The sequence below is a fragment of the Hemicordylus capensis genome, chromosome 3, assembly GCF_027244095.1.
Source record: "Hemicordylus capensis ecotype Gifberg chromosome 3, rHemCap1.1.pri, whole genome shotgun sequence".
NCBI classification, from domain to species: Eukaryota; Metazoa; Chordata; class Lepidosauria; order Squamata; family Cordylidae; genus Hemicordylus; species Hemicordylus capensis.
This window is the reverse complement of record NC_069659.1, coordinates 267,123,177-267,144,706: the sequence shown is the minus strand read 5'-3', so window position 1 is coordinate 267,144,706 and position 21,530 is coordinate 267,123,177. Positions and strand designations below refer to the sequence as shown.

At 42.5% G+C, this 21,530-nt stretch overlaps 1 protein-coding gene across 1 annotated transcript in view; it reads right to left on the bottom strand.

Moving 5' to 3' along the window:
- EIF3A (eukaryotic translation initiation factor 3 subunit A) overlaps window positions 1-21,530 on the bottom strand; it is a 53,764-nt gene that overhangs the window by 7,537 nt on the left and 24,697 nt on the right. The window contains exons 11-18 of the mRNA XM_053304204.1: window positions 17,151-17,336; window positions 13,333-13,680; window positions 13,097-13,201; window positions 12,872-12,985; window positions 12,458-12,580; window positions 3,990-4,143; window positions 3,552-3,736; window positions 2,414-2,502 (exon numbers count right to left, since the gene is read on the bottom strand). Coding sequence (XP_053160179.1) covers window positions 2,414-2,502; window positions 3,552-3,736; window positions 3,990-4,143; window positions 12,458-12,580; window positions 12,872-12,985; window positions 13,097-13,201; window positions 13,333-13,680; window positions 17,151-17,336 — 1,304 coding nt within the window. The remainder of the gene's footprint in view (window positions 1-2,413; window positions 2,503-3,551; window positions 3,737-3,989; window positions 4,144-12,457; window positions 12,581-12,871; window positions 12,986-13,096; window positions 13,202-13,332; window positions 13,681-17,150; window positions 17,337-21,530) is intronic.

Below are 21,530 nucleotides of genomic sequence, written 5' to 3'. Positions count from 1 at the left end.
TAAAAAGTGTCATACATTTACCAAAAAATCAGAAGTGTGGTAACATGTCACCTAATTTAAATAACAAGGACATGTTTAACCAGCTGGTGGTTCTTTGCACTGAGTGTCCTGGCACATTCTAAGCTCAGAGCATATTCTGTTGTGTTGGTCATAAATATTTTTCACAACAGATTTTACTGGATAAATATGAATCACCACAACCACTGTGATACCCTGTTCCAAATTCCAAATGATCAATCAGTTCTCTTGCCCCCTGCTCACTTTCCCCCTTGAAAGGTTTTAAGCCCAAGAACAAGCATTTTCCTTGTCAAAATCTCTGTCTGGTTCTGCACTTAACAGAGAAGGAACTCCCTGTTCTCACCTCTCATAACCAACAGCTAATCACTGCAGCCTGCGTTCTCTCTGTACCAACACAATGAACCCATGCAAGAATGACCTAGCAAGGTGGAGGAATAAAGTTGTCTCTCAAGCCAGAGAAATTATGAAACACACAGTTAGAGAGAGATACAAATCTCCAAGAGGGATAGATAAGAGGGAAGAGCTAAGGTGGTACAAAGAGCTCTGTTGCCAGACAAAGAAGAGAAGACGGTGGAAAGACAGAGGGGAGAAGAAAAGCAGTGTGCTATACTTTGGAGTTGAGGAGAGTGAAGCTGGTTGCTTTAAGTGCCCCGTGCCCTCCTCTTGGGATTCATGCCAACAGTCTGGAGGCAGGGTAAATATTCTTGCAGTGCTTGCATTGCAGTTTTATGTGAATTACATACTGTATTTTAAGCATTTTTAAGAAGAGTAGGTTGCAGCTGTTGGGTTTTTGCCATCTTATTTTCTGGCAACTCTTTTCTGCTGAGCAAAGCAGATCGCCCTCCTCCCCCCCCCCCCAAAAAAAAAACTTTCTTGGAATCCTAAAGCTTAAGCTAGATGTGGAGCTATAGAAGGCACAGAACACATAATGCGTCGGCATACCATTTGATGTCAAGACTTTAGTAATCAGTCACAAAAGGAGCAGGGCTGAAGAACCTCGGCCCTCCAGCTATTTTTGGACTACAATTCCCATCATCTCCAGCCACAGTGGGCAATAGGCAGGGATGATGGGAGTTATAGTCCAATATCTGCACGATACCATTTTCTAAGCTGTCTTCAAAGGCAAACCTGGCTATAACACACTATAGCAGCCAAATAGCAATTTTCTGCAGGTTTTGAAGGAACTCGGAATCCCATCCTTCTATGTTCCAAACTGCTTTGAAGAAAGAATTTACTCAATAATTTGACCTCTGTATTTGATGTCGAAAGAAAATGGCAAATAATAGCCCAAAGGGGTTCTTAGAGATGACCAGTGGCAGAGTTTGCCACTGTTGCCTTTAGTGAGGATCTCCCGAGGAGAGGTGGTCCTTGATGTGCCAAGTTCAACAGACTGCATAGAAGGTAAAGGGGTTGACCTTGCCAGTGGTGAAAGTCTATCTAAAAGAAATGTTTCTTCACTCTATTCCATGGTTTAGCAATGGGGGGGACACAGTAATTAGATTCAGATTAATTATCCCTAAAATAACCAAAACAACTTACGTTAGACTTAAGATGATTTGATTTATGAAAGGATCTTGATTTTAAGACTGTAGCTCTCCATCATTGTCTTTTATGGTACTTTATAAGGACAAGTGGCTTCACCTGGATGGGGCTGGTTTCTATTAACAAATTATGGTTATTTGAAAACAATAAGCTGTTTTCGAGAACCAGTCTATCAGTAGAAACTAGGAGCTTTTTTCATCCTGAGTTAAAGTACTATTGGAGAAACACTCTTTGTCCAAGGTATACTTAACAGTACTTCTTTTGTCAGAATTCTTGGTAAATGAAGGAGGAGCAAATGCCATGCATTCTTTGTTCTATCAAAGTGCATATTACTGAAAGTGTGGCCTGGAGATCAGAATTGATGAAGCTGATTTATTTTTTTAAACAATCTTTTCTGCGATGGTACAGGTCAAAAAACATCAACCAACATGATGCATAACCTCCCACCAACGCTAGTGTCAATGGGAGATTGCATTATGTCAGACACTGATTCCTAAGGTACCATGAAGTGTGTGGGGGTACAGGGGTGGCAACGTAGAAGAAATGGACATTCCACAAACTTATTTCAGACCCAAAAACTCATACCAGACATCCAGTCTGTTTATATAAACACCTGAATGCGGGACCTTTTTTGCATTATCAAATGATAAGTGAATGGTTAGAGACCAACCGCCCTAAGAACTTTTGAAGCTTGAAAAGCAATAATTGCAGCACACCACATTTTGCCAGTTGAATAATCCTTTACCCAACCAAATAATTTTAAGTCTGTAACAATTCTCAGTCCTGCACAGAACACCTTAATCACAAAAGTGTTAACAAGGTATAGACTCTTTAAACATTTTTCAATAACTACCTTTCTGGTGGGGCGCGCCTCCGTTCCGATTCTGGCTCTGCACTTCTTCTCCAGGTGCTTTCAGAGTCTCTATCACCCCAGCGAGATTCCTATATGTAAAGCAAATCAGAAAGAATCATCTTTAAGAACAGTCCCAAAAAGGTTTGTATATACTTCAAGCTTTTATTGTATACAACTGTGCCATGGGCACGTCAAACTAGTCTCAAAAATATAAAAGGGTGATACATGTACATTTTGTCAAGGGGCCATTCACATGACCGGGCTGGGGGAGCTGATCCAACTCACCATCCACACAGATGAAATGTTGCTGCGAGTGCGGATAATACTCCCAGTCGATCTGTGTGTGGTGCAGCACAGAGCTCCGGAGGCCAGAATGGTGCATCCCAGCCTCTGGATAGACCACAATGCACCACAGAACATGCATGGTGCATTGGGGGATTCCTGCAGAAGATGGGAGCTCTAGAGGCCTGACTCTGTGACTGCTGAGACTGAACACAGCCCCAGCGAAAACAAAACCCCAGAGCCCAGCTTAAGGGCTCGCTTGAGCCTTTAACCCCGGCTAAAACCTGGGTTAAAAAGCTGGGCTAGGTGGTGCTGCAACATTGGGATTGGTGCCGGTCCCAGTGGTTCTCACGCGCAGCCTAACCCTGGGTGGGCTTCCCTAGCCTGGGTGCATGTGAGAACAGCTTCAATGTGTTCCTTTAAAAGAAGCAGAGGCCCTATGTTTTCCTAGTCTTAATTCTTAAGTGTTTTAAAAGAGACACACACCAAATTTTACTAATGCTTGTTAGAACTATTTCAGGCCAATTGCTTTGTTCACCACAAAACCATCTGACAAGATTTAAATCTTAAATTGCTTCTGCATCCAAAGGCTCTGGGCGGTGCACAACAAGTAAAAAACAAACGGCAAACACCATTTAAACAAGCCTCTTAAAACAATGTAAAAACAAACTTTTAAAAATTCAGCATCATTTAAAACCAATTAAAATACTTAAACACAATTTGAAAACCTTGGAAGGCCAGGCCAAACAAGTAAATCTGTAGGGCTTACTTGTTTTAATGTTGGTTTTAATTCAGTTTTACCATTGTTTACAAATTGTATATCCAGAGAGTTCCATTTATTTGAAATAGCACTTACCTTCCTTGAAAGCGGATCTTCAAGATTTCTCCTCTCTTCTTCTCGGCGACGCTCCCTCTCTTCAATCTCTAGTTCTCGTTGGCGTTTCTTCCGCTCTGTCTCTTCTAGTTTTCTGACACGTTCCTGATATTCACGCATTTCCTGCTCACGTTTTTCACGTTCAACGCGTTCTTTTTCTTCTTGTTCTGTCAACACAATTCATGCAGATTTAAGAAGTGTATCACCTGCTTGTAAATGCCTACTACGAATGACATTGTACAGATTGCATTTCATACATCAAATATTTTACATGATCTTAAAAGAAGCAAATTTAATTCTACCAGTAGCAACCAAGATTCACCTTTATCCAGGCAAACTGCTGTTGGAAAACAAAGTGCAGTAGAAGCAAAAAGATCAGGGTGAGTTTTTCTTCACCAGTGAGAGCCTTTCAGAGTTTACCTTTAAGTATCTTCTCCTCTTGCAATCTTTGTTCTTCTTCCTCTTTTTCTCGGTAGTAAGTGATACGTCTCTCCTCTTTGCGCTGTCTCTTTCGCTCTTCCAAACGATTACATCTTTCCTCTGCTAGTCTCTCTTGGAATTGTTTAAGTTTTTCCTGAAATATGTATGAGCAGCATACTTAATCTTAAGCACTAGAAATGGTACAAGCAACCTACAGAGCATTGGTCATGCCTTGAAGCACCCAGGAGTGTGGTTTCAGATGCAGCTTGGCTGCTGTTTTGCAGCTTGGCTGCTGTTTATAAACTTACCAAATGCTGGCTCAAACCAAAGAATCAGTCATCTATATTGAGCAAGGCAAGCATTACCATATCCTTTCAACAGCATAGAAATGCAGAGCAGAAGATGCATGATAAACCATAGCCAGTTGCTAGGGAGAACTGCCTCCCCGCACAAAGCAAATACATGAGTATATAAGCAGTTTTATAACCAGCCATTTTACTACCAATTCGCTGGTGTGGTAGCATGTGTAGTAGTATGTATCTTCTAGTTTTAAAACCCAAGAGCAACTTTTTCTCAAATCAGGTTACTTCTATGCCCACTTCACAATTTTAAGAGGCTTTCAACTGCTAGCAGCTGAAGTTAACAAAAACAAGTTGCTCATCTGTAACTATTGATCTGGTAAAGATCTGTTGACATCCACAAGAATGGGTAATGTGCCTGCACAGGACCCTCATGGTAGAATGCTGCAGCTCGTTGAGGTGACCGAGCCCCGCCCCACGCCTACAGTGTGCTATTTAAAGGCGGGCCAGGTGCCCGTTCAGTTCTTGGATAACTGCCGTGGAGGACGATCATCCAGAGTAGGAGAGTTCATCAGCATCGCAGGAGAATAGCATATACACCCAGTACGCACATAGCGCAACACTACTGCAGAGGGGTGGTCAGGGAAGGTCTGATTTATATCCCTCTCTTCCTCCAAGGAGCGCAGAGCGGTGCACTACATACTTGAGTTTGTCTTTCACAACAACCCTGTGAAGTAGATTAGGCTGAGAGAGAAGTGACTGGCCCAGAGTCACCCAGCTAGTTTCATGGCTGAGTGGGGATTTGAATTTGGGTCTCCCCGGTCCTAGTCCAGCACTCTAACCACTACACCACACTGGCTCTCTAGATCAAGATCTGAGATCCATAAGAAAGGGTTTTTAGCTAGCTCCCCAAAAAGGGAGAGTGCTATTGTAACACCTGCTTCAAAACAATTCTCCCAAAGTTAACCTCAACAGCAGAGCGCACGTCTATGGCACAGTGTCTCACTAAGGGTAACTCAGTGGACCAAGTTGCTGCTTTGCAGATGTCCGTGAAGGTGACACGATAGGTGTGCAGCTGATGAAGCGTAGACACGATTAGAGTGTGCCTTGATTGCTTTAGGTGGCTATATATTTTGTGTTGTGTAGGCCAGCATGATATGCTCAACTAGAATCTAGACATTCTTTGTCTGGAAATGCAGGAGCCTCTCACTGGGCCCTCTTGGGCTACAAACAAGCACTTGGTGGTTCTGAAGTCCTTAGTGTGATCCAAGTAATATAAAGCGCCCTCCACACATCCAAGGAGTACATTGCACATTCTAAAGGGGTAGATGGACTCCTGAAGAACATAGGAAGAACAATGTCCTGGTTGAGGTGGAAGTCGGACACCACCTTGGGTAGGAAGTCCAGGTCCATACGCATTAGCACTTTATCAGGATAAATTCTGGTGTGTGGTGAATCTATCTGCAAAGCTGTCAATTCACTAACGCATTTAGACGTAGTTATGGCTGGTAGGAAGGCAGTTTTCAAAGTTACTAGCTTGATAGAGGCAGAACCCATAGGTTCAAATGGATCCTCTGACAAAGTTGACAGGACCAAGGATAAGCTCCATGGTTCAATGGTTGTGCAAATCGGTTGTTACAAATTCAAAAGGCCTTTTGGAAAGCCTTACTATCTGGATGTAAAGAGAGAGTCTTTCCATCATAGCTCAAATGTTTTGGATGTGAAAAGACTGTCTTTCCATCATAGCCTGGATGTTTTGAAGATGGTGCTGCTAGATGTACCTTCAAAGATACATTTGCCAGTCCTTGTAATTTCAGATCAGTCAGGTAGAGGAGAACATCCTTCATTTTGGCCTGGGTAGGATGAAAACCATACATCCTTCCATAGGATTTGAATCGGAGACATTTGCCTTTATAATTAGATCCAGTGGATGACTTTCTTTGGTTTTGAAGGATCTTACTCAAAAGCTGATTCACCATGCTGTTAGGCGGAATGTGAGAAAACTTGGATGCAGTATGTTGCCATTGTCCAGTGTTAAGAGAGCTACCTCTTGTGGTAGCCTCTGGTAGTAGTTCCCTGACAGTTTGAGTACCTATGGAAACTATGGTTGTCTTGGCCACCATGGAGTCACCAGGATACCCAATGTTGGGACAGTCAAAAGGCAACCACTCAGCTGATCAGCGGTCATGGAGGAAACATATACGAGATCTCCTGCTGCCAATAAAGCTGGAAGGCATCCTCCAGTGAGCGTGTTTCGTGACCTGCCCTGGAGTAGAAATGAGTACATTTTGTGTTCTCTGAGGTGGCAAAGAGATCTATAGTTGGACGTATCCAATTTGTGAAGAGAGGTGTAACATATTCTGTCTCAATTTCTCATTTGTGCTGTTGCTGTTGTGGGAAAACTTGACTTCAGTCAACCACCAGGATGTTGCCTAGGCCCTTTATGTGTATGGCCATTGGACAGACTTGATGCCGGATGAACCAATGCCATAATTGTAGGCTGAGTGCACAAAGACTTCAAGACACTGTCCCTCCCTGACGGTTGATGTAGGCCAGGGCAGTGGTATTGTCTAACTGCAACTGTACAACTTCCCTCTGTAGAAATGGTAGGAAGGCTTCCGTTGCTTTGAAGACAGCCAGAAGCGCCAGGAAATTGATATGTAATTATGTTTGTTGAAGGGTCCACTTGCCCCAAACCTGATGTGCTCTGCAGTGGAGCCCAGAGAGGTGTCCGTTGTTAAGCAGATAGAAGTCATCATTTGAAAAGGAAATGAGCGTAGAATTTGATCTGGGAGCACTAGACGTAGGCCTTGACACTCCACATTCAGGCAGAAGACCGGCAGAAACCAAAGTTGTAACTTGTGCATTGTTAACCAGGCATATTGCTCTACTGTGTTTCAGGATGCCGTAAGACCTAGGAGTCTTTGAATGAGTCAAGTTGGTTAAGATGGATGGTGCTGGAAATGGAGAACCAGGTCCCTGACACACTAGAAGCGTTCCCGAGCTAAGTACGCTTTCCTAGTTTCTGTGTCTAGGACTGCTCCAATGTAGTTGATTACACAAAATGGCTCCAGTTTGGATTTTTTCCAATTGACTTGGGTCCTCAAGTCTCAGAGGATAGTACGTATTTCGTCTGAGAACATAACTCTTCTCTGTCTTTGGAAGTCAGGAGCCAGTCGTCCAAGTATGGATAGACCAACATACCCTTGGTCTGCAGGTATACAGCCATACATTTTGTAAATACCCTGGGGTGGTGACAAGCCCGAAGGGTAAGACTGTGTATTGGTACATGTGATTTCCTACTGTGAACCTCTAATATTTTCTCTGTCGTGACCCAATGCCAATGTGAAAATACATGTCTTTGAGATCCAGCGTCACAAGCCAGTTCTCTTGGTATAGAAGAGGTAGCATCTCTTGTAACACCATCATGCAGAATTTTCACACATGGACAAATTTGTTCAGGTGGCATAGATCCATGATAGGTCGTATGTCGCCATCCCTCTTTGGGATCAGGAAGTAACAGAAATAAAACCCCTCCCATCTATGTACCCACTGTACCGAGGTAATAGCTCCTTTGGCTAAAAGCTCCTTCACTTCCTCCAATAACTCTTGGGAGGGTTGAGTGAACTTCATCCCTGTAAATCTCGGGGTTGTTCTGAACTCTATAGCATAGCCTGAAGATATGAACTTCAGGACCCAGCAGTCGGATGTTATGTGGTGCCATGCGGGGGCATGGCACACCAGCTTGATGTTGGACACTTGCAGGACACTAGAGTACGTGATACTGGTGTTGTCCCTCACTTGCCAAGATGTTGTGGCCCCTGGTGGCAGGAAAAGAGAGGAGTGTAGTGGTTATAGTGGGTGGGGATCTGAACTTCCAAGATGTTTCTGAGGCTCAGGCTGCTTTGTATGTTGGGGTTGATTTGATTTCCCCTTGCCGTGAAAAGGGCATTTGTGACAAGGTTGGTACTGCTTCCTAAAGTCACTGAGCTCTTGCCATCTGAATGTGGTCCTCTGTTTCGAATAAGGATGGTATTTGGAGCCATAGGAAGAGGTAGACATTGACGTGGTGAAAGTTTTGGCAGTGAATTTAGATTTGTTCATTTTCTCCATCACGGAGTTGGTATCCTCGCTGAAAAGGCTCTTGTCATCGAAAAGTAAGCCCTCAATTCTCTCTTTCATATCGCCCTGCAGGTTGGTGGAGCGAAGCCACGAGTGCCTCCACAGGGAGAGTGCAGCTGCCAAGGAGCACGATTCAGACTCTGCCAGATGCTTGGCAATGCTCAACTGCCGGCAGATAAGTGCCGCTGACTTATCCAAATGTTATTGGAATTGCTTTTTGAATTCTTCTGGAGAGAGGACCTCCAGGGCATTTTGTAGATCTTCCCATAAGCCAAGGGTTTATTTTGCAGTGCATGCCAAATAGATCACTATCTTAACAGATAGGCACAAGGTGGAATAAATCTTTCTCCCCACAAAATCCATTATTCTCCCCTCTGTCTGCAGACGTAGTATGTCTGTGACCAGACTTAGAGGAGGATGAAGTAACCAGGGATCGACAATCAGGGAGTTAGGAGTGGGATGCTTCAGAAGATATTCATTGTCTTTCACCTGAACCCAATATAAACTCTCCAGTTGCTTAGATGTGGGGGTTGAGGTGTGTATTACCTCCCATGCACATTATGTAGCCCGTGAAATGACTGGGAGAACAGGCAGAGCCACAGGCTGAGTTGATTCAGACTTAGTCATAAAATTACAGACAGGGTCATCAATAGTGGATAGTTCGGATTTGAGATCTAGACGTAGCACTTTAGCCATCTCCCTAATGAGATGGTAGTCATAAAATTATAGACAGGGTCATCAATAGTGGATAGTTCAGATTTGAGATCTAGACGTAGCACTTTAGCCATCTCCCTAATGAGATGGTGATACGCTTTCATTTCCTCATTAGGGGACACATGGGTAATTGGGGGCACATCAACTGCAGGACCCACTCTGTTGTCTGGATCATCTGGAACAGACTCGAAGTCAGAGGAGCCATGGTGATCAGAGGGTGAATGAGATGGGGAAGATGGTACATATGTTTGTATCTCAACAGTAGTTGTCTTCTGCGGAGTGGGAATACTCAGTGTTTGTGTCCCAACCTCCAGGCTTTTATAAACAGTCTTTGCAGCCGTATCTTTTAAAACTTTGACAGGAGGCCAAGAAGCCATTTGTGTTGCCACTTAAACAGTTTTAATTGTAGGTTGTGATGGCATGGCTAAATTATCACCCCAGCCAGGGTGTGTACAGTACGGATTGGAGTCACCACTGCCGTTAGCGGTAGATATGGTTTAGTGTGTGAGCACTTCCAGGGTTGGTCCCCTTGAAAATTGTAAGGGAAACCAGGAGATCTAATCCCCATACATGCCGATGCCAGTGTCGCCCCAGCAGCCGATGAATGTGCAAAGCTACATGTATGCCATGGTGAGAAGTCTGCCAAATAGGCAGCAGTGTACCTGGTGTTGTGGTATGGTGGACCAAGTACTGTGCTGCAACTGATTCCCTTGGAGTTCCCACTTCCAATGTTTGTGGAGGAAAACATCCATGTAAATGTGGATACTGAGGGAGTGCTGGAGCTGGAATAGAGTACTGAAAGCAAGGTTGGACAGTGGTAGAATCTAATACCGCATCCCTGTCCTCCTCCTCAACATTGAAAGTCAGTATCTGGGCTTGGCATCATGGAGTCACCAACCTCGATACCGACAGCACTGGCGTATTTAAAGTTGGAAATGGAACTCGCACTTTTGGAGTCGATGGAATTTGGGTTGGTAACAAAGAGGTCTCTTGACCTCTTGACGTCAATCTGTAGGTGTCGACGGAGCTGAACACTTTATTGGGAGCTGGAGACAGCGTGATCTCCAAACTGACAATCTTGGCATCGAAGAGTGGTCGACATCAAGGACTCCCAGCGTTTCCAATGTTGGTTGTTACTTTTCCTTTGAGGTCGAAGTTCTCAATGTCAAATGATGTCTGTCAACCCTGACATCAGAGGTTGAGAATTTCAAGGGCAGGATCTGTAGGCCTGATGGAGATGGTGTCCTATCCCTTGTCAAATCCACTGTTTTGGATTTCTTTGGTCTTGGAGAAGAGGAAGGATCCTCCAATCCTGACTATTTGTGTTTCAACTTCGAATGCTCCGGTGTCGAAGGGGGAGAAGACTTTGAAGAGATCTTTGGAATTCAAAACAATGCCAACATCAAGCTTGATATTGATGGCTGTGGTTTTGTAGGAGGCAGCATAGATGCTGACATTGAAGCTTTCAAAGTTAAACATGAGGACGCAGAGTAGGGTTCCCCTGATGTCAAAGGACTTAGCATCTCATTATAAATGGCAGCGTGAAACCACAAAGCCTGATTTTTTTTTCTCATCTGCTTTGAAAAAGTTAAGCATATCTTGCACAATGAGACATTGTGCTCCTCTCCCAGGCAGATTAAGCATAGGTCATGGAGATCTTTTGAGGGAAGCTTGGCATTACAGCTTCTGTACCTCTTGAAGCTCCGTTTCTCCTCAGTCATTTTAGGGATATCCCAACTTGTAGTTAAAATCCATCCCAAATTGTAGTTAAAAAACCAGCAAATCTGGAAGTCATTTCCAAGTGAAAACTGATAAATAGTCGGATATATTTTATTTTATAGATGAACTCAGAAAGAAGAATGTGCTTAACCAACAAGGAGCGGCAGTCTAAAGATTGAATGCAACAGCACTTGGAAAAGAACTGTAGAACAGGTGCCCGGCCTGCCTTTAAATAGCACACTGTAGGCGTGGGGCTCGGTGAGCTGCAGCATTCTACCGTGAGGGTCATGTGCAAGCACATTACCCATTCTTATGGATCTCGACCAATCTCGATCCAGATCAACAGGGTTCTTTATAACAGCTAGTTGGAAGATATACACTGCTCTACAAAAGAGAAGAGGTCTACTTTTGGTTCTGTGTTCTGATTGTAAATACATAATTCTCCTTATAAAACAGTGCTAAATTCAAAGTCCTCATACAAACAAAAATAATTGTCAGAACTTCCTGTGTGCTGCCATGAACAAGAGCAGTGAGGTTGTTTCACATCAGCAACACACAAGCTGCCAGAACTGTTACAAGACCTGAACTAGTTTTAAATGGTTTGTTCTAAGAGGATTTGTGTTTGCTGTAATTACTGTAATCTGAACTGATTTAGGATATATTAGTTTTGAACTGATTTAGGATATATTAATTACTGTAATCTGAACTGATTTTGGAGAGAGAGAGAGAGAGATATTCTGAATAGATTTTGGATATATTAACCCACCCCAAGCTTGGGGGGGGGCCCTGAAAATTAATAGTTTATATTAAACCATCATACAGCAATGATTTGCTAGTATATATATAACACATATTTTATTTATACCTTTATTACGTTAGTAACATTTCAAATAGTTTAAAATCCCTGATGCTACACAAAACAGCAGGCAGGCCAACAATATCTGTTTTCCAAATAACTGAATGCATTACAAGGAAAGTTAAAAGTCCTATTTCCTTTATTGATTTTTACAGCAAAAAATGTAACTCATAAGGAGCACAGGTGTCAAACATTATGTTTTCAAAGGTTTAGAAGCAGCTTATAAAATAGGATAATCTCATGTATGCCACCCTGAAATCCTTGGAAGAAGAGTATGATACAAATGAAACAGGGCAGGTTCAGACAGAGCGCAAAACCGCAGTTGAAGATCCAGGTGACATTCCTCAGCCCTAGAAGCATGCATCCCCCACTTCCATCCTTGTGCATCTATTTCCTTTCTAGGTTGGGATAAGCCGATATTGGTCACAACATCCAATCCCACCAATCTCGGCTTATTATTAAGTACTTTCTTCATAGAATTTGAAATCTGAATGAGAGGGTTGAAGTTAGTTTCTGATAACCCGCCCTCTGATAAAGGACCATTGACTGACACAAATGAGGGTTTTTAAGCCAATTCTTTCTTTAGGAAAAACTCTCTGCTGATGGGGTATCTTTCCTGCCTGAGGTGCACACACATGCTAAAATGAGAAAGAGAGGGTTCAATATCACCTCTCAATCACTTTTCTAAGTTCTGATTTATGATCTTACAAGGTAAAACCCCTTAGCATGCAGAAAATGTGAAGAAAAATCAGATTTACCTCATAAACTGATTTTCTCGCTGTCTTGAGCCTAGTTACGAATAATTCACTGTCCTCCAACATCCTTGACAGCCTGTTCTTGTGCTCAAGGGCCTTTTCACGTTCCAGTTGCATGGTTGTGATCTGTACAACACACACACACACACACACACACACACACACACACGTCAGAATCAGATTAAAATATGATTTGTTTTCAGAGCTCTACCAAGCGCAGTTAAAGAGATGAAATTTCTTGACCATTGAGATACATACACAAACACTATTCACTCCTTATGACAGCAATTACTTCTGCCATCAATATGCAGGCAAAAAAAATACTACTGACCACTGGAATGAAATAAATTATGAACTCAAAACCTTACTTATACAGAGAAGAAGATATTCACTGTTACTTCTATTTCAAAACCTCACCCTTTCTTCTTCTTGTTGCTCCCAAAGCTCCATATCTCTTATTCGTTGCTCTTCATAGGCACTCTTAATTAATGGAATTTCTTCTAAGCGCTTTGCTCTTTCAAAATAGTCAATCTGTCAAAAAGAAGAAACACTGAAATATAGCAGGACAAGCACTTTTTACTACATCAATAGATGCTTTTTTCTCATCCAGTTCTCAGCTTTTAACAAGTCTTTTTCTTATACCTTTTTCTCCTGATTCTTAAGACGCTCTTGAAGTTCCTTCTTTTCTTTCTCCAGTTGTTCAACCTGTTTTGCCATAATGAAATCTGGGTCCAGTTCTTCAAGATCCTACAAGCAAACATTAGACGTTAAAAAATAAAAAGCAAACTGCTTTTCTTAATAAAAACACATCCTATATTTTAATTATTCTGTGGCCTCACACTTAGCCTTAATGAATACAAGGTTAACAAGTCTCTTACTTCAATATCGATATCTTTGAAAGCCTTGGCTCCTAGTTCAGTTTTCTTAATCTGTTCCAAACGTTCACGAACAGTTTTCTTTTTAATTTGCTCATGTTCTTGCAGAATGCGCTCTTTCTCTCTCTCTTTTGCCTCCTGACGTAATCTTTCCTCTTCAGCTTTGCGAACTTTTTGGAGTTCAGCTTCACGCTGCTCCAATTCTTCTTTCTCACGCTGAATGTTCAAGCTCTCAAGGCGCTCCTTTCTTTCCTCAATAGTCTGACGGCGAGCAAGGATACGCTGATGTTCTTTCCTTGAATTTTTTAAGTAAGCTGTAACAGCCAGTTGATGTTGCTCTTCCTTCTCCAGCTGAGTAAAAATTAAAGCCAAACAGATATCCTTTAAATGCAACTGCCAGGAAAAATTAAAGCCTTGCTGAATTCTGAGGAATTACTAATGCAGTTTTTGCCTTGTGCTTATAACTGCTTATCAATGTAGATTCAAATCAAACAACTATCACCCCATGAACAAACATTATCCCAGAGCATTTTAAGTCACATGTATAAATATTTCCAGAATCAGAGCACCAAAATTTGTGGTATCCAAAGTTATCAGAACATACTACAATAAACTGATTAGCTCAAGGCTCAAGTAAACAGTACAGGCATTTGAAAGGGAAACTCTAATATTAATTCAAACGGGTGTGCACAAACCCTGATTCGAGCACTGGTTTGGTGCCATGGGAAGGGGAGAGGGAGCTTTAATAAAGAAGAGAGCAAGCTCTCCACTTCCCTGTGCAACTTCCTGCTGGGGTGGCACATAGCCCAAGTACCCTTGCATGGTGCATGCGGGACACCTTGTGCGTGCTGATGCTGCGCAGGGGTACTTGGGCCAAGTGCCCCAGCTGGAAGCTACATGGGGTGGCAGAGAGCAGGTAAGGACTTGCTCTCCTCTTAAAGCTTCTGCTCCTTGCAGCACCAAACTGGTGCTAGAACTGTGGTTCATGCACATCCCTAAATTCAAGTTCTAAACTGTTAGATATAAGAATTTAAATCAAAGCTGGTAAAAGATATTAGCCACAGAGAAGAGCTTGTGAGCATTTACAGCCTAAAGCTTATTTAAGAAAAATGAAACAGTGTCAGATCTGAAAATAAGTTGCCCAGAACTAAGCTGCCAGAAGAACTCTATATTTAAGCAACAGACAGGCAAGATAAAATTTTAAACAAACAGAGAATTGATTAACTGAAAAGTCTCTCTTTCCAATACTAACTGGCTTGTTAACAACACTTTCGGACATCATCAAGTTGTAAGAGTAATCACACTTAAATGTCTGTAAGTTAAGGTCTAGTTCACCCCTAGCCCATTTATTTTGCCCTTCATTCCTAACATTCTCTATATTTAAACAGATAAATCCACGCCTAAGAGGGATGGGAGACCATAGCTGATAAGCAGCATCGTAAGATGGTTCAGCCCCAATCTTACCGTATTCTCCTTAGTCATTCTTCTCCTTCCTTCCCTCCCAACAAGGAATATAGTCCCTGATTACATCATTAGTTACAACTGAAAATTACTGAGAATATCAGTGTTGAAAAGAAAACACCAGTATATATACTGAGGGCCTTCTCAGTGGTTGTGCCCTTGTTGTGGAACTCCTATCAAAAGAAAAATGCCATGCTTCCTCTCCATTGGCCCTCCATTGTAAGCATAAGACCCTTCTCTTTGGACAGGCCTTTGCCTCATACGGTTTCTAGACTTTCTGGTTGTTGATCGTTTTAAAGCTGATTTCATTGTAGTAGATTGTCTGTGACTTCTGTTTCCTGTTTTATAACTGTTTTTATTCTTGTTGTACTGTGTATATTTTCTAAAAGTATTTGTATAAATCCTACACACCAAGCAGTATTTAACCCAGAAGAATAGAATTCTTTAAGGCTGAACACTTGACTCCATCATGACTAAAGAAGCTAAGGGATCAGGAGGAAACCACAGCACAGTAAAAATATGAAGGGTGGGAACAAAAAGGAATATGATTAGGTATCAGAGGCACTACCAGAGAAAGGCTTTATATAAAGTGGATATATATGTTTCATTCAGTGTTGACTCTGAATGATAACAGAATTAAGTTACTTGTCATTGAAACACTGAATACTGCTACTATTGTACTCACATGTTTTATTATTCTAACACGCAGAAATTAAATAATAAAAGGTGGATCTGATAAAAGCATGAGATTTAGCCAGACTAATCAGAGGTTTTGTAGACATCAAAAAGTTACTCTCTAAGTACAGTTCATCACTAGACTTTTTTTCTCTTGATTATGACAGCACTAAATAACTTAGAAAGAACACTGAGGTATGTTCTCAATTTAGTTCAATGGTAAAGACAGCCTTTTAAAGACACGAAGACAGACTTTTAATCAAGGGGTTAAAAAGATTTTCTTCCATTCCAATGGCATCAGTGGTATTTATCTTATGCTCATATGCTTATTTGTTCAGCCTCTCTCTCTTGATCTCTAAAAGGTACTACAATACACAAACAAGACTTATTCAAGCATGTATTGCATTAGACAAGAATGAACAAAAATAAGTTGGGAACAATAAAAAACAAGTTGTTCTAGTAAGACCTAATCAGCCTATTTTCCTTTTACTGTTTCTACAACTGGACTAAATTTGGTGATCGAGGTCCACACATTAGATCTCTTGCACCTCAAATGTTCATGTGTCTGCCATCTTGGAACAGGGTTGATGTCATCATTATAAACAGAACTACTGAGGTGTCCCTGTGTGTCAGTCACTACAGCTATCATATTTGCTTTTAATCGTTAGACAGTCCTCAAGTTAGTGCACTTGTGCCTCAAAAGATTATGATTCCGTCATCTTGAATCAGGGTGGATGACATCATCACAAACTACACCACTGAGGTGTCCCTGTGTGTCACTCACTACAACTATACATAATTTGGTTCAAATCAGTTAGACAGTCCACAAGTTAACCCACTTGTGCCTCAAACGTTCATGCACCCACCATCTTGGTTTGGGGTAATTGACATCATCACAAACTACGCTGATTTACACCCTATGTGTAAATCGGTAAAGCGATTCCAAAGTTAGCCAGCTTGCACCTCAAATGTTTACATGTGCACCATCTTGAATTGGATTTGATGGCATCATCACACACCATGCCATTTGGGCATCCCTATGTGTCTCTACAGCTGTAGCAAAATTGGTTCAAATCGGTTAGGCAGTTCACAAGTTAGCCCACTTATGCCTCAAAAGTTTACGCGTCTGCCATCTTGGTTCAGGGTGGATGACATCATCACATACTACGCCGTAGAGGTGTCCCTATGTGTCACTTACTGCTACTGTCCCTAATTTGGTTTAAATTGGTGAGAGAGTCCACAAATTAGCCCGCTTGCACCTCAGTTGTTCACACAGCCGCCATCTTGAATTTGAGTGCATGACATCATTACACACCATGCCGTTTGGGCATCCCTATGTGTCCCTACATTTGTAGCAATTTTGGTTCACATTGGTTTGGCGGTTCACAGGTTTGCCCACTTGCGCCTCAAAAGTTTACGTGTCAGCCATCTTGGAATGGAGTAGATGACATCATCACAAACTACGCTATCGAGGTGACCCTATGTGTTCCTACAACTGTACCCGATTTGGTTCATATTGGTCCAGGTGTTGTGAAACTGAAAGGACGGGATAAACGGACACACACACACACAATGCTAGGAAAGAAGGCTAAAAATGGGAAGAGAAGAAATATTCAAACCAAAACTGAGCAAATCAGTTTTCCAGGAAACACAAGTATTCTTTTAAGTCATTCCATATGACTTACCAGTAGGTGAGGAGGCTTAATCACTTCAAGAGCCTTTGCAAGAGCAGCTGACATAGCTGTCAGCTGGTTCCTAATCTGCTCAGAGGGCATGCTTTGCAGCTGAGGTCCAAGAGGAGCATCTTCCCGAGTGCAATAGTTCAAATCCGATCCAAAACTCAATGTTCGAGTAGTATGATCAATGCGAACCTTTAAAAATGAAAAGTAAATAGAGAATTTCATTATTAATTCTTCATTAATTATAATATAATTATAAATTTTTAGAAGTTTTCCTGATCAACTATTATTTCCCCCAAATTACTGCAACTGCATATACAAAGATTTCTGAATAATCTTGCTCATATGCAATGGAAAACTAAAGAACAGTAAAACAAACAATTTGGTGAATCTTAACCAATTTTAAGTTTTCATGGACTGCATTCCACTTCATCAGATGCATGAACTGTTATCTTCAGTTAGTAAACTAAAAACAAAAGCCCACACACAAAAATCTCAACAGCGAGGCCAAATAGTCATGAAATGCAAGAAATAAGTCTGTGACAATTCTATGTATTAATTTTATGTTAAGCGCAATGACAATACACATACAGTAACAAAATTAATCGGGAACAACCACCATGTTAATCATGCAAAGTGTTTTTCCATTAGTTGACCGGTTTAACCAATTAAACACTGCAGCTTGAGTTTCTAAGTATATTAACAGAAAGGTGGCTTTGCACTCCATGAATTTGCTATTTTATGAGTACATATTTTAAATTTGCACCAGCTGAAGGCCTCACTTAACATGATCTACTTTTGATAGGCAGAGGATATGCTATAATGAATCGCTGGCACTTATCTGAAAGGTCGTTCTCCTCAGAAGTATGGGTTGTATCCTCAAATAGTATGGGTTGTTTCAACCTCCTGCTCCACACAGGGCCAATCAGAATTTTTCTCATGATCAGGAGGAAGAAGCAATCCCCTCAACCTCAGTATGTAGCCAGCACTCTGATGCTCCTTAACCAGAAAATGCTAGAGGAACTTACAAACAGAAAAAGACACTAACCACAATAACGTGAGGGGCTTTAAGAGGGATTTAGATAACTTCATGGAGGAGAGGTCTATCATCGGCTACTAGTCAGAGGGCTATAGCCCTCCTCCAGCCTCAAAGGCAGGATGCCTCTAAGTACCAGTTGCAGGGAAATGAGAGCATGCCCTCAACTCCTGCCTGATAGATTTTAACAGTGGAGGGGCAACAGGAGGCCACGATTGTATTCCGGACTGTCCCGAGTAGCCACTAGAGCCTCCCGCTCAATTTTCAAGTGTGTAGATTGAGCTATCTGGGCTCTGAGTGGAAGACTGGTCTCTCTGGTGAAGAAGGTGAGGATAAAACCCCAGAGCCACTGGTGACTCTAGGGACAACACCACCAGGTCCGAAAACCACAGCCAATACGGAGCCACTAAAATTACCTCTGCCTTCCCCTGATGGATTCTGGGAACTGTCTGGGGAATTATGTCCACTGGAGAAAAAGCATACGTTAGTCCCTCTGGCCAAGTCATCGTCAGTGCATCCACCCCTCTGACCCCCGGGGACAGATATCTCAACAGGAACCGAGGTAGCTTGTTGTTGACTTGAGTGGCGAACAGATCGAGCACCGGGAAACTGAACCTCTGAATGATCTTTTTGAATGACGGGTTGCTCAGAACCCATTCCGCCTGGCTTAACTGGGACCGGCTCAGCCAGTCTGCCACCATATTAAGAATCCCCGACGTGATTGGGTCTCCAGAGACAGCAAACAGAGCTTTGCCCAGGACAGCAGCCTGGTCACCTCCCTCATCAGAGCTTGGGACTTTGTGCCCCCTTGGTGGTTGATGTGGGCCTTTGCAGTCGCATTGTCCGTTCGGACCAGAACGTGACAGCCTTGGAGAACCAGTAAGAATTCTTGAAGGTCATAACTTATTGCCCATAGCTCTAGCCAATTTATGGAATTTGCTTTCTCTGCTTTGGACCAGAGCCCCTGAGCCAGCAGGTGTGACAATGGGCTAGTGATGTACATGGAACCATGGAGGAACGGGTCCACACCTTCTGTGGTTGGTTCTTTAAGGCCGGGGGAGGGTGCACTTACCCCACCGCCACACTTCCACTGCCTGCGCTCAGTTTTTGCTAAGATTTTGGGGCGGCAGCATACCACCCTGCCACCCCTGACACCATTTCTGGCTGGACGTACCATCTGCATGTGCGCCCAGCACACAGATGCACATCACGCGTGACATGCGTGCACCATGTGCAGACGGTACTTCTGGCCGCTTTCAGCCAGGAACGGGGTCAGGGGTAGCAGGAAGGTATGCTGCCGCCCCAAAAAGTTGCAAAAAAACAAGCGCCGGTGGTCTTACCCTGCCTGATTTAAGGTTGTATTTTGATGCTGTTTGTTTGACGTGGCTGAAGGAATGGATAACATTAAGAAATCCCAGAATACTTGATTGGAAGGATTCGATAGAAGGTTTGGCTGGCACTCATATTTGTGGTATGATAAAAGCAAAGTGCATAAAGACTTTCTTAATCACTATGTAAGGAGGAGTCTGATGGGAGTATGGGCAAAATATAAAAATGGTTGGAGTGTAAAACTCCACTATGGGTATCCCCGATTGATGCTCTGACACGTAAAGACACATATATGCAATCTGATTGGGGTACTTATAGAGATTTGTTATGTTTTCAAGAAAAGGGCTGTAAATTCAAAAATTTAAATGAAGTACAAAATTTGGTTAGTAATTGGTTTCAGTATCATCAGCTAAATGAAATTTATAAAAACGCTCTTAGGGTTGGGTTTGTGGATCAAATGTCAAGATTTGAGAAGGAGCTGTGTGAAAATGATGAAAGATTAGTCTCTAAGATGTATAAGTTGTTGCTTTTGGAGGAGACAAGAGATGAAGTGGTTAAAACGACTATGATAAAATGGGCTCAAGATGTGGGTCATAATATAGATATGGCTGATTGGGGAAAAATTGTCAAAAACTGATTTAAAGTTTACTGCATGTTATATGATGATGTATAGGTGGTATCTGACACCGAAAAAATTAGCATTAATGTATAAGAATGTTTCAAACAAATGTTGGAAATGTGGACAATGTGAAAGAACTTTTTTCCATATCTGGTGGTCATGCGGGAAGGCAAAGGCTTTTTGGGATATGATATATAATGAGTTGAAGAAAATCTTTAAAGTGACATTTCCTAAGAGGCCAGGATCCTTCCTGCTGGAAATAACTCAAGGAGAGTTCTCCAGAAGAAATTTAACATTTTTATGTATGCAACCATGGTGGCCAGGATAGTATATGCGCAGAAATGGAAAGACACTAAAATGCCCTCCGGACCGGTTCATGCACATTCCAACAATGGGCCCCCCAGCCCTGCAGGTTGGAGTCAGTTGTGACCTGGATTTGAGTGACTGGAAGGAACATGACACCCCTTAGGGTGGCCAATGTCATCCACCACCTTAGAGAGCGCCGTACGCATCCTAGCAGGGTGACCTTGAGTCTAAACCGTTCCCTGCTGCTGCCATCGCATGAATAACCACTGAGTTGACGTGCATAGAATCATCCCAATGGTAGAAATCATTATCCCCTGCAATTGGCTGAGGAGAAAGATGACCCTGGGCCGCTGAATCAGCACTTGGCACTTGGCCACCAATTTCTTCCTGTGATTGGAAGGGAAACCACCCTCTGAATTGTGTCTATAACCGCTCCCAGATGTAGGATCCTGGTTCTGGGTTACAAGAAGCTCTTCTGGATGTTGATTACAAAACTGTGGGACCTGAGCACTGAAAGAGTGCTCTGAATGTCCCCTAGGCTCTTCTGGGCTAACTGAGACCTGATCAACAAATTGTCCAGATAAAGATACGTGTGAATCCCCTCAAGGGTGCCATGAGCGCCATCATGATCTTTGTGAATACTAGTGGTGCAGTAGACAGACCAAAAGAGAGCACCCAATACAAGTAGTGAACACTGCAGTAAGAAAAGCAAAGAAACCGCTGGTCCTGGGGAATCTGTAGCAAGTAGCAAATGGCACACATCAGGGAATGTTTGGCCCTCCTTTGCAACCTCAGAAATGGGAGAAATCAATCTGGAGGTTGGGAGGCAAGTTCCAAGGAGTTCCCCTGTGAGATGGTTTGGAATACCCAGGCATCCTTGTATGCCAACCTCCAAATGTGTGCAAATGCCTGCAACCTGCCCCCAACCAGCATAGGGTCCAGAGACTGGGACTGAAGAGAGTCATTGGCTAGGTTTCACTTGAAACCGGGCTTGCTGGACTGACCGGTGTGCTGGGACTTGTGAGAGGCATTGTCTCAAAAGGAAAAATTTTGCTTGGATCAGGCAAACCTGTCCTGTCTACCCTTTGGGGACCAA